At 43.9% G+C, this 12855-nt stretch overlaps 2 protein-coding genes across 2 annotated transcripts; both read right to left on the bottom strand.

Moving 5' to 3' along the window:
- Window positions 1–5231: 5231 nt before the first annotated feature.
- On the bottom strand, window positions 5232–8484 carry LOC145442836 (uncharacterized). The gene is made up of 5 exons (XM_080320857.1): window positions 6991–8484; window positions 6652–6925; window positions 6122–6530; window positions 5781–5999; window positions 5232–5722 (listed from the first exon to the last, which is right to left on the bottom strand). Exons 1-5 carry the CDS (start codon window positions 7332–7334, stop codon window positions 5481–5483), a joined length of 1488 nt encoding a protein of 495 aa, XP_080176983.1. The 5' UTR covers window positions 7335–8484; the 3' UTR covers window positions 5232–5480.
- A 1587-nt stretch (window positions 8485–10071) lies between these two features.
- Window positions 10072–12595, bottom strand: LOC145442813 (zinc finger BED domain-containing protein 4-like). Its single transcript, XM_080320826.1, has one exon. The coding sequence runs from the start codon at window positions 11999–12001 to the stop codon at window positions 10142–10144; it is 1860 nt and encodes a 619-aa protein (XP_080176952.1). The 5' UTR covers window positions 12002–12595; the 3' UTR covers window positions 10072–10141.
- Between the last annotated feature and the right edge of the window lie 260 nt (window positions 12596–12855).

The following is a 12855-nucleotide window of genomic DNA, read 5'->3' as shown; positions in this document are numbered from 1 at the left end:
GATGTTACATCAGGAAGTAAGTGTATAGAATGTCACTGAAATCGGCAGCACTAGCGCGTTACAACAGTAACCAAGTGTACAAATCGGTAGTAGGTAGAGTGAGGATGGCTAGCTCGTATTTGTTAGCAATATCTTCCACTTATGTAACAGACTTGGACAACTATAAAATGTTCAGTTTTTCTGAATTAGATTAGAATTAGAATTAGAGCTCCACAGTTTTTTTCAAACTAGATTCGAATTAGAATTAGAGCTACACGGTTTTTCCAAATTAGATTAGAATTAGAATTAGAGCTACACAGCTTTTCTCAAATTAGAATAGAATTAGAATTAGTGCTACTTAGTTCGCAGAAACTTGGAAATTGAATGAAATTGTATATGGGAAATAATACAGCAAAATGCAGTTCACGTCAAATCACAGTGCGTGGTGCAAAAGACCGTGAGGCGATAACCGCCACATATTTTTTGTTTAATAAACAACAACAACAGTGCATTCCCATAACCATGAGAATGGTTAACTTCTGGACACCAAGCTTGGCTTGATTTTTACTATACTTTATTGAAATATTACTTCTTTCATGGTAACTGTGGGCATCGCCCATGTTAGTCAGAATGGCGATGTACTAACGTAAGGTTTTAGAAACGAGAATGTTGTTCGAAGGCTACAAGCTACTCTAGCAGGCTATTGTTCGTCATAATATCTACTGTGACTGCACGGTGTAAGTAAGGCGATGGCGGTTTGGCACTGGACTTCCCTACGCAAGAGGGATATTCTTTTTAACTCACTGCAATAGTGCAATATGCATCGGACAAAGAGGCATTTTCAGGAAAACAATAATTAGATTATCACTAGAATTAGAGAATACGGACATTTCACAAATTAGATTAGAATTAGAATTAGAGCATAAGAACATTTCACAAATTAGATTAGAATTAGAATTAGAGCACGGAAGCATTTCACAAATTAGATTAGAATTAGATTACTGGCATTTCGCTATAATTTAGTGAAATTAGACAACTAGAATTATCTAGTTGTCCAAGTCTGTTATGTAACATACTTTGACACTATGAGTGAAGCGGGCAGCGGCGAAACGTAACTTGCAACAGGTGACCGTAAAGCAGTGTTGGGATCAAGTCACTACCTTAGAGTCACGAGTCATGTCGAGTCATTGCACATTTTGACTCGAGTCAAGTCAAGTCAAGCGATTTTCGAAAGTGACTCGAGTCAAGTCAAGTCACTAGTTTTTGGAGGTTACTCGAGTCAATTCGAGTCAAGTCAAGTCAAGTCACGAGTCAAGTCACAATTCAAGTCAAATTGAATTTTCGAAGTATGAGTGACGATGCAAAGTCATTACATTTTACTAACTGGGTGAAAGACAAATTAATTGGCCATTTGTCTTGAATCAAATAACGAATATAAGGTTAAATATGCATGCATAAATGCGTTGTATCCCTCACGCACACGTTGAAGTACTAATAAAATTCATGAGTAGCTGTATAGCTACATGCTACAGTACGTCCTTATTAAATAGAGGATCGAATACGAAGCCTTGAAAAGTTGAAACAAATCGATATGGTACACTACGTCATCTACACATCCCTGTGAATAGAAACACATAAACTATGTTCGTTCGATTTAAATTATTATAAAAGGGGATTGGTAAACTTGAGCACTGCACATAAGCATAGTCGTATACGAACAAAGATACGTTGTTATTAGATTATTACACTACTACAACGTAAGCTGTGATCATTTCGTTTGCGCTCAATTTATGTGTGATGTAACAATGGAGGATCAGTGAAACGTACAATCAGTGAATGAATGGTTGCTCTCACCAGTGACATCCACATATCGTGAACAATCCGAACATACATAAGATAGGGTGACTTAATCGATACCGTTACTTGATGACTTGAAATTGACTCGTACACTTCTGCTCCGAGTCACGAGTCAATCCACGTTTCTGAAGCTCCGAGTCAAGTCAATTCAAGTCATTTGCGCAAAGTGACTCGAGTCAAGTCAAGTCATACGAAAAAGTTGACTCGATTCCGACTCGAGTCAGGTCATGACTCGAGTCATCCCAACACTGCCGTACAGGTAAGGTGCCTACTTCGTATCTGTTCGTGTTTACGTGCGATCTACAGTACCTTCGAACGGCAACGTTTTGCAGTAATAGGTCAACCACGAATGGTGGGTATGTCGTGTTTTATGTCAAGAACTACGAAACGCTTCAACCAGGAAATTCAATCGGTGAAGTCAAGGCACACGCCCTCTACAATAATATCACCGTGACGGAGCTCGCAATCTTCGACCTGTGCTATATTGTGTTCATCGTCCACATCTGTAATGAACATTCATAGTACGTGACTTGTTAGCAACAAAGGTCACTGGTCCAGGACGTACCAGAGCATGTGACGATCACCGTTATGGCAAGCGACCTGACGTTGGTGACCACAATCTCGCCCACGCACTCGACTGCCGACGACGTACTGTGAAATTATCATGTGTTGTGCACAGGACAACATCATGCCCATAACTAGTAAGTTAAAGTAGCACTCGCCGTCGACGACGCATCTATGTGGTACATATGCCACGCGCCGTGATTATGAAGTCAGAACTGATGCTTTTGCGTCTTAACGTGCGGTGCATGACTAGTGGGACACTGTGTATGTTGACATCTTGCAAACCTGCGAGTGTCGCTTTCCAACATGTAGATTTCTTCTCCTGGACCGGACCCCTCACTGGTCGTCCTTGGAATCAGTATTATCACAATGAGCAGAGACGCAACGTGATTTGACACAACGCACATATTTTAACGCCTCAATGCTCTTTTACATGTAATAACCGAACTAATGACTTACCCGCGAGCTGTGTCCGAGCAAGGTTCAGGCTCCTGTTCAGTGCAGGACAGTTCCCGAATTTCGGGTATATAGTCTGGGTGCTCATCGTTACTATATGTATTTTCTCGTATTTCTGGTATGAAACGTTCGTGCATGATGATCGTCAAAGCGCAATGAACGCGATGCTAATTGGCAATTGAACTCCCATCGCTCTCCATAATTACCTAATAGTAACCATAGTGACGCATGAATGGGTCGGCAACTATGTTGGCACAGGTAACGGTATTGGCTGCAATGCAATAGGTAGCGGTCTAAAGCCGAGTCATCTACATAGAAAAACAGCCAGCCGTGTCATCCGTTATATGCCATTTGGTATTGAGTCGTGGATATCGCTGAGTTTTCCAGAGCAGTGGTCACACACACGCGTCGCGCGAGGTCTTACTTCGCGGCCCGCTACGTGATGTAAGATTGCTGAAGAACGCTTAGTAAAGCATTTCAAACTGCTGACGCCGAGTTCATTGTCAACATATTGTTGTAGTCGTGGGCATAACGCCTTGATGTGCAATGGCCCACCACTGCCATCATTAAGGCAATTAGAAACGACGTCGGGCTTCCGAACACCGTGGGCTTTGCTAAGATACCGGTTTTCAGCAAATAAAGTGTCTGCCTCGCCCCGGTATAGATTATTTAATCCGAGGGACGGAAATCGAGAAAAAAAAATTATGCGACCGTCTACATTACGTGAGATCAGGATGTGTTAACTGCCGTCAAGATGCTCATGCATGTTGCAAAGTGACTACCTACTTTAGGGCACGTTATCCCTGTTACTATACAGAACATGAATGTTCACGATTTCCGTGCGCATATGAGTCAAACGTCCGTGAACTAGCAATGGACACTCGACATGGTTAGTTAACGTGGGTGTTTGGCGAGAGCGCAATCTAGATTTTATTCGCCACTGTGTTCTAGGAGGCGACGTATAACTTCCGATATGCGGGTATTGGTGGGGGGGGGGGGAGTTATGTAATAATTTACTCAGAACGCACGGATGTCTTGAAGTAACGACGTGGTAAGTGATCGGCGCGGTCTACTTCCGTTTAAGGTAATATGCAGCGGATGTTCGGTTGGTCACTACCGCAAGGTGTCTATAACCGTGTGATCATTAAATGGCCCTACCCCGATATGCCTGCCGGGAAACACGTGCGTTGACAGGTCACTAACTTATTTTGATTTGATGCGCACTGATTCATACCTGTCGATCACACACTAGGCTACTAAGGGATACTGGAAAGGCCGAAATGCATTCACGGGTCGCGCGCCTGATATATCTGAGCTACACATGTGCAATGTGTATGTGCCGTGCAAACAGTATCTGTACGTGGCCGTGACCCACCATTCGATGAACCGCGTGTAGCGAGCCGATACCAAACCAATATGTTGGGATCGCCATACTGACACGTTGCATACTGGCGCCGAAGCATAATTACGTTGTTGCAATGGTAAAACGACTGGCGATATTAGTGATGTTGTAACACCGCTGTTTCATCAAGGTTATCGAACGTCGTCACACTTTGCGCAACGTGCGACTCGACGAACAGCATATGGGTACGGCTCGCCTTGATCAATAATACACACCTACAAACCAATAGTTGGGTGAATAACCCCTTACCGCAGGGGTATACAACATTTTGCTGGTCGCGGGCCAAATGTCGGGTGTACAACTTATGGCGGGCCGGAATGTTTCTTATTAGGCCTAGTGTATTTTACGCTCACTTCGGCATATCATCCTACATTGCTGCACTCTTACTCATACCAATCAGAATACACATGTTTATACAATTCAACAACAAACACTAAATGGGACAATGAGCGCAGCTTGCGGTGTGAAAGGTTTTCAACTGCTGGTAACAAGTCAGATGAAACACGAATCAGACCCTATTCGAAATGGACGTTCGAACTACGTGATCTTAGCATGCGCTTCGTGAATTTCCTTGCTCACAACTCTTGTTCACAAGGCGACGTAACCGATACATATGCTGGCTCTTCGACACCTAACTATCGGTCGGTATCGTCTGATATGAAGGTCTCCTTTCGAGTTAACACACAACAACTTTGTTGCGCACTACAACGGATATACGCATGTATTTATTAGGAATATGACATGGTCAGCGTTGATATTGGACGTGAAGCTTACTGTTGGTTGTGTAACCACGCAGCGGACGCACGAACTGATGTTCTACATGCAAATCGATTGGGTACGAGTTATGCCTCTGCACTGGACAGTTGACTATATTCGATATAAATTAGTAATGTGTTTCTTCAAATTCGGAAGTCAACATGTAAGTTTCATTCAGCACAAACCCGTGCTTGACCTCAACGTACTTATCTGACAGCCTATCGCTTCATGTATAACGCCTATGTACGCTACGCAGGTTTCAGCGTCTAATATGAAGTGCGTTGCAAATTCTTTAGATGACTATGCACATATATATACACCTGCAAGCGACGATATACTATCAATTCGCGACACCATATTGCAATAATGTCTATATTTTTTCGTGAAACAACACCCACATCAACATCACCAAGCGACCTCCACCATTAAGAGTCACGTACTCATACCATGTCTCTCGACAAACCTATCATTTGTGGCAGTCCCGCAACAGTCTCAGTTTGCTGCGCATGGGGCCAATAGCTAACCCACATCGCGTAGCAGCATGTCGCAAAGACTCACTGAGCATCGGACCCGTTCGCCGCAAAAATAAGGATAGGTCCGGATGACGGCAAAGCCACAGGAACTGATCCTCGTTAATGGATATAGGGCTCTTGCTCGTTATTCGTTGCCTTTTGAATGCAAGGCGTGCGGCTGCAATAGGGATGTTATCTGAAAATAGTTGGCATAGTAACAGATCCGTGTGCTATCCCGATAGCCATATGCGTACCGCTGGGTGCCATATCCTGGAAAGAGGCTTGATGCGCGTAATCCGATGAGGCTATCGATGTCGGTGTCGTGACAGGATCGGATCGTGGTCGCGCAACGACGCTTAGTTCATGTTTCGCACGGGCTGCCGACTGGACGCTCCCGGACGTAGTTTGGGCATCATTACGCGTGGGACGGCGGCTGGCAGTCGTGAATTCATTGTATTCCGTAGTTTCATTCACTGCAAAGACAAGCATGCAATTTAGTCATCCATAATTTTATTTTTTATTTGCGAGCAATGCGTTATATGTCCTCTAGCAAACGCGTATGTAATACGGTGAAGGCTTTACCGAGTTAATTTACCTCCGTACGAGAGATCTGTTTCCATATCATCATGGGACGTTCCAGCGCACCTAGCGGCGTCTGCGTGTATAGTTTCGTGCTGTGTGGCCAACGCACGATTAAAGAGTTTCCTGCCGATGGCTGCACCCGCTGCGACACTTGCATTGCGGGACATTCCGTCGTAATGCACGTTGGCTACCCCGATCGAGTGAGATGAAGAAGCAGCTACATCATCCTTTTCCCGAAGAGACAGACCGCTTGCCATAGTGGCCAGCATTTTTCGTAAATGCTGGTAAGATAGTCCTTGCATTCCGTGTCTTGTCAGATATGATTGGACACATTTAGACAGCTGCCGTATGGGCTGACCTGTCGTAGAACGAAGAGCAGGCGCCTCAGCGGGGCTCATGGATCCGTTGTGGTGAGCGCATAACTGTAACACAATTAAAAGTACTTGGTAATGGTACGTCACTGCTTAACGCATTCCGCAAGCTAGTTCTGCACTTATGACGACATGAGCAATAGCCTATATAGATAGCATGCTCAATGCTCACCAATTTGAATCGTTCATAGCGGTCGTGTTCAAACGCAATCATACCGACGAGCGATTTGCTTTTTGTTTGATTGACTTGTACGATTACTCGATCCTGGTCGCTGATCAGCTTGCCGGGATTCATTAATTCTTCGGCGGTGACCCGTCTGAAATGAGACAGTCGTGTCCCGGTGGATGCTCCTACGTCAATCAGGAGTGCCGCCAGACACGCGTGATAACAGTTGTCGTTGATAACGCGCGTTAAGTCCTCTTTGAATTCGTCCGATGCCATCATTCTACGATGCAAATACAAATCCTGAACAAGTATTGAAATACAATGCGATAAGCGCAACACTCATACGTTTTGAATTGATGCCAATGGACGTTAATTACTACCATGTCGTTTGCTAGATGTTGCTGGTCCCTTTTTTGTCGGTCAAGGTTCGTACCTCTCCTAGTGACATCGACGATCTGCAGGAGGCGCAGTTGGTCTTTGGCAACGACAACTTTGCCTAACAACTCTGGGCAGTGCGAACGACCGAATTCAATAAATCCTCGCACTGTCGTCAATGTGTTGAATATAGTGTTTGGCGATCGTTTTTTAGCCCGTCCACCATCATCGTTATTGGACGCGTATCGCATTAACCGATCTGGATCATCCCGTAGCAAGGTGCCGAACAAATAAGTTGGGTTTGACAGCATCATGGCGGTATTGGCCCGATCGAGGTGACGTGCGTCACGGCATGTGTCGATAAGCTGTCGTAATGGAACGTGTTATGGTAAGCGGGCGTGTTGAACATAACATTATTGAATAATCACCGTGCGAAGGTCCCCTTGGAATCGGACTCTTGCGTAGTTGCGCGCATAGAAATCGCTTCCAATGCCATGGCCATCCGCCAGCTCTTTCTTGTGTGTTTTGCGCCAATGCAATGATATGTACGACGTTGCGATAGTCTTATCGCACAACTTACACAAGGTGCGTGACGAAACGGTATTGGTTGCGTAGTCGCCAATATAACGGGAATATTTTACACTGCAATATATATATATATATGTATTGCGTTCGGCAGCTCGCATCTTAATTAGAAGCTAACCCAGTGATGGGCAATCAACGACCCGCGGGTCGCATGCGGCCCGCAACATCGATATATGCGACCCGGATCGCACCAAGAACCCTTTTAGAAATGCTGAGAAAATGCGTACTGGAAATCGACTTTATGCGGAGACTGCATGGAACCGCATTTTCGTAGCTGGTTTCGCGATATTGGCGTAAAAAGGTTGCAGTAGCTTCAACCTCCGTCACTGCTTTTCGTAGCGATACCCCGTTGCTTTGTAGCAGTTTTTATTAATTTCACGGAGAATGTCATGCCAAATAATCAGTGACAATATGAAGCTCTATGAATTCATTAACGCAAATAAAGATCCGGCCTCTGAAGCAGTTTTTCCATCTTTCTTTGAAAGACAATGATCTTGCAAAACATTAAGAGCCAGTAAAACTTCATTCAGATTAAATCGAATAGGCTTGATACATTTGATGCGACTTTCCCAGCGTGTGTCTGGCGGTGCATTGAGTGAATGCTTGACACGGTTTTTCAGAATAGTCCAGCGTTGTGGTGAGGACGAAAACAAGACGTAGATTCTACCAAAACCAGATTTAGCGTATGATTAGCACATGGCACATACATTGCCTTGGGATTGATTTGGAGCATTCGGGCTTGAACACCAGACTGTTTCCCTTCCATATTGGAACCATTGCCGTATGATTGCCCCCGGCAGTCCTGCAACCGGCAGTCCTGCAAATCAAGCCCAAGTTCCTCTACTCATTCGAGGAATGCTTTGAGCAAACCCTCCCCTGTGGTGTAATCTACCTTCAAGAACCCGAAAAATGACTCTTGTCACCACAGCCGCGGTGCGATAGTCACATTCCACATATCTTAAAATAACAGACATTTGCTCGTGGTGTGAAGAATATGGAGTGCAATCTAAAATAACTGAAAAGTATTTTGCTTTCTTCACTTGCCCCAGATTTTCCTTCACTACCTCTTTTACCACGGTTTCTATCAGCTCGTTCTGAATTGCAGGACTCAAATAATTACATTCATGCTCTTTAATTCTTTTAAAAATAGATCTCGTTTTGCCATAAGCTCAACTAAGCCTAGAAAGTTGCCATTGCTCGGCGATCCAAATATTTCATTCGACCCCCTGAACGCCATATTCCTCTCTGCCAAAAAGAGAAATTATATCGATCAACCTCTTCAGGACGTTTCTCCAAAATTTGTGCTCGTATTTATATACTCCATCTCTCGTTTGTCTATCGTGGAAGACCTTGCGATTCCTTGTTCAAGTGCCACATATTGAGCGAAGTATTGTTGATGTATATTTCCATTTCCATGGTCTTTCAGTTTCTTTGATAGCCCCTCCCATTTATTAATTCAAATGGAAAATGGATGCCAACCAACCCCAAATAGCTTCAGCAGAAACAGTACACTCTATCCTGCTCTACAGAATATATTAGCCATGAACGCGGAACATTCTCACCGTTGTTTAAAATACGTTGGTAGTGAGCTGAGGTAAAGCGCCGTCATGGGACGGAATCGTCAAACGCGAAGGTTATAATGTACCTGACGTGGACCGCGCCTTACTATGTCACATCTCTGATTTTCGGATATTTTCTCTGGCCAAGTCCCGGGATCATCACCGAGAATAGCGTGCATTCCTGAGGTTGTCGGTAATGTAACACATCCTGCGATGGCAGGGTATACGTTTCCGAATGTTCCTTATAATCATGCGCATAATCTAGATTGATTGATTCATTCAATTCTGCATATTCTTGGCAGCTGTCCTCAGTAGAATCGTTAGGCTCAGCGGCGAGGATGATACTTTTACTAGCACAAGGCTTTACTGACCTGACCTTGAAATATTCCGTCACTTTCGGCAAATTTGATATGCGATTTTTTAAGGCAGCTGCTTCTTTCCTTTTACTTGCTCCACTTTTGACTTTGGGCATGATTTACGAGACGATATGGACCTTACTCAATAACGACTAACAACGACTACTAAACACTAGGGATGGTGTGAACGCGAGGTTCACGTTCGCGTTCTGTGTGTGAACCTCGGAAATTTAGAGGTTCGCGTTCACAACAGAACCTTGGTAGGTTCTGCACTGTGAACCTTTTTCAAAATTACATTTTTTACGTCACTTTAACAGCTTTGGTTGAAAGTCTTCCTATTTCAACTTCGGGCCACTCTCTGTGTGGAGTTGGCAGCACAAAAAGTGAATATGCACTAAACGAGCATACACGTTGCCGATTTCAAACACTTTATTTGCTTTGTTACAAACGTTAGCCCAAAATTTTGAGCTCTGCGTTTTAAATATTTAGCAACTCTTTGCTGTGGGCATGGCCGGCAATCACATAAATCTAGAACGAAATACACTCGCATGTAGCTAGTCGGTGAATGGCGCTCACTCAATTATTGACATCAACGAAATTGATACAAATAAGGTAAGTTTTCTAATTCAAAAAGTCCAGCTTGTGCAAGTTCACATGGAGAAATGTCAGGACTTCAACGTTCTTCGGAGTGAGTCTGTTGCGCAGAGGTGAAACAATATTCCCAGCAGAGCTGAACAGCCGCTCTGACTCCACTGATGTGGCTGGGCAAGAAAGAAATTTTAGAGCAAGTTTAACGAGATGTGGACAGTCTTTGCTGCACCGATCTTCCCAGAATTTGGCCGGGCACCTCTTCTTTGAAATAGGCTTTTCCGCCAGGTACTGACGTAGAGTTGAGACCACGACAGACAAACGATCTTTCTGACGCCGATCTTCTCTTTGCCGGCCATGGTCCCGTGGAAACGCGACGCTATCCTCAGTTTTCGAAGTTGATGAACTCTCTCCATTACTTTCCGAGGACTCTGCACCGGAAACATTAATATTAGAAGTTACATAACTTAAGCAGAGTTCTTCCACCTCTGAACTCTCTGATTTAGAACACCAATAATGTTTTATGCGTGGGTCTAGTGCAGAGCTAACGGCACAGTATTCCCATGTTTTCCTATTTTTGAAGTACGCGTCTCTGTTCTGTCGTACACCCTTTACCGGTCTCACAAATCTCCGTTGCAGTTGTGATTTTAAGTCTTCCAATAGCTCTTCTAGATGGGTGATCTCAGGATCAACAGTGAATTCGTCCACTCTGTTTATCAAGTTCATAATGGTCGGCAAAATAAGCGATGCAGTCGCTGAATCACATGAGAGCTCATTCGTTGCCGTGACGAAGATCTTTAACACCTTGACTACACAAGCTGCTAATCTCCACTGACTGCTGGTCAGTGTATTACTTATGCCTCTATAAGACATATCGTTAATTACTTCGCGCTGCTCGAGGAATCTTTCCAACATATAATATGTGGAATTCCATCTTGTGCATACATCTTGTATCAGTTTATGTTCCGGGAATTCCATTCGCCTCTGACATTCGGAGAGCAGCCTAGCATCGCGGTATGAGCGGTGATAGTGGCCTACGATACTCCTAGTTGCAGTGATCACGTCTTTGACCGTGTCTTGACAAGCCAATGAGTGGGTAACACACAAATTTATAGTGTGTGCCATGCATCGTATATTTAAATATTGACCATCGGCAAGAGCTTTCACCACATTAGCACCATTGTCTGATAATACAGCATCAAACTTCACCGCCCAGTCTTTCTCCAATTGCGTCATTTGCAGTAATATGTTTTCCGAATTGTGCGATCTAGTCATCTCTTTGCAGCTCAGCACTGGGGTGTATCGTTTAATCTCCCCATGCTTGTTGTAAGCGAAGAAGTTCGCTGTAACGCTCATAAATGAATCGCATTCCCGACTTGACCATATATCAGTGGTCGAACAGATGCCTCCAATAGCGTTGCTTGATAATTTATATATGTAAGCCTTCGTATCTTCATACAGTTTGGGAATTCCAACTTGACTTATATAAGCACGCGATGGAATGTTGTACCTTGGTTCCAGAAGATCTAGGATTCGACGAAATCCACGGTTTTCGACCGTTGAATAAGGCATGAAATCAGCAGCAATCATCTCAGAGATGCATCGGGTTATTTTAATCGCTCTGGGGCTAGCTAGGTCCAACTTTTGCTTCTTTGCTAAAGTTTCCACTATTGTCGGCTGGCGTGAGTCAGATGCACACTTCGACGACGAACCCTCTTCCGCTTCTTTCGGATTCTTGATGCTATGGACATTATTCGAGTGCCTTCTTAACGAGGACAGAGTAAGACGGCTTGCGTCCTTTCCGCGACTAATTATGTTGTGGCAAATTTGACATTCTGCTTTGCGACTGTCTTCCATGATGGTTTTAAAATGACTCCAAATCCAGGATGTCATCACTCACTGCCACGTAGATCCGATTCAATAGCCTTTACAATACTACCGACACCCGACGATATACCAGCCTGCGCAATAGGTTAACAATGAAGAGTGAACTCAAAGGCTGCGCGTAAATTTTAGCATGATTTGTCATTATGACGGAACTATCCGTAGTAGCGATATAATCACTATAACGGCGTCCGGCAGCGACCTTGATTTGATATGTTTATTGTATTTTGTATTAGGAAAACCGAATCTGATTGATTGGGGTGTTGACTACTGCAGCTATAGCTTGTTTTTTGAGGTAATGTCTGTAGCAAGTGAAGACTCCGGTTTTTAACTCTGATCAACATCAATGTACCAATCGTCTGACGCCTTCAGAATACATTGTCCACTGTACAGTCTAACTATAGATTACTAACCTACGAAGGTTAGTGATCTATAGTCTAACCTAGATCGTTGAGGCGTAAACATATATTCCCTTGCGAGCCGTTGTCGGAATTGTCGACAACCGATGGGAGATAATATATCGGTTTTATGGAATTATTGTAGCATTTGATTGTTAGTTGATACATTTGGTGATGCTGAAAATATCGACATGTACTAATAGATATCGCTGGAATGGTTTCATAATGTAGCCTGAGTCGTCTCTATACCTGCTATAGGTATGTACGTACATTGTACAATTGTCCATTGATGTAGCCTACTACTTCACGAAAATGTAGGGTTGGAATAAACATTGTGACGTCACGTGACGTCACGAGGTTCACGTTCGTGTTCACACAGAACCTTTCAAAAAGGTTCGCGTTCACACGAACCTGAACCTTTCAGGGGTTCACACCATCCCTACTAAACACTCATGTTGACGTGGT

The sequence above is a fragment of the Botryllus schlosseri genome, chromosome 7 (genome assembly GCF_051294905.1).
Source record: "Botryllus schlosseri isolate E-star chromosome 7, Bs_hap1, whole genome shotgun sequence".
NCBI classification, from domain to species: domain Eukaryota; kingdom Metazoa; phylum Chordata; class Ascidiacea; order Stolidobranchia; family Styelidae; genus Botryllus; species Botryllus schlosseri.
The sequence above is the reverse complement of the archived record's forward strand: the minus strand, read 5'-3'. Positions and strand labels throughout refer to the sequence as shown.

Excerpts from the sequence above, each read along its gene's own strand:
- LOC145442836 (XM_080320857.1), bottom strand. The coding sequence starts at position 7,334 with ATGATGCTGTCAAACCCAACTTATTTGTTCGGCACCTTGCTACGGGAT. Across the intron at positions 6,531-6,651 it reads GCTATGAACGATTCAAATTG|TTATGCGCTCACCACAACGG; the intron begins GTGAGCATTGAG and ends ATTGTGTTACAG. Across the intron at positions 6,000-6,121 it reads AACAGATCTCTCGTACGGAG|TGAATGAAACTACGGAATAC; the intron begins GTAAATTAACTC and ends TTGTCTTTGCAG.
- LOC145442813 (XM_080320826.1), bottom strand. The coding sequence starts at position 12,001 with ATGACATCCTGGATTTGGAGTCATTTTAAAACCATCATGGAAGACAGT.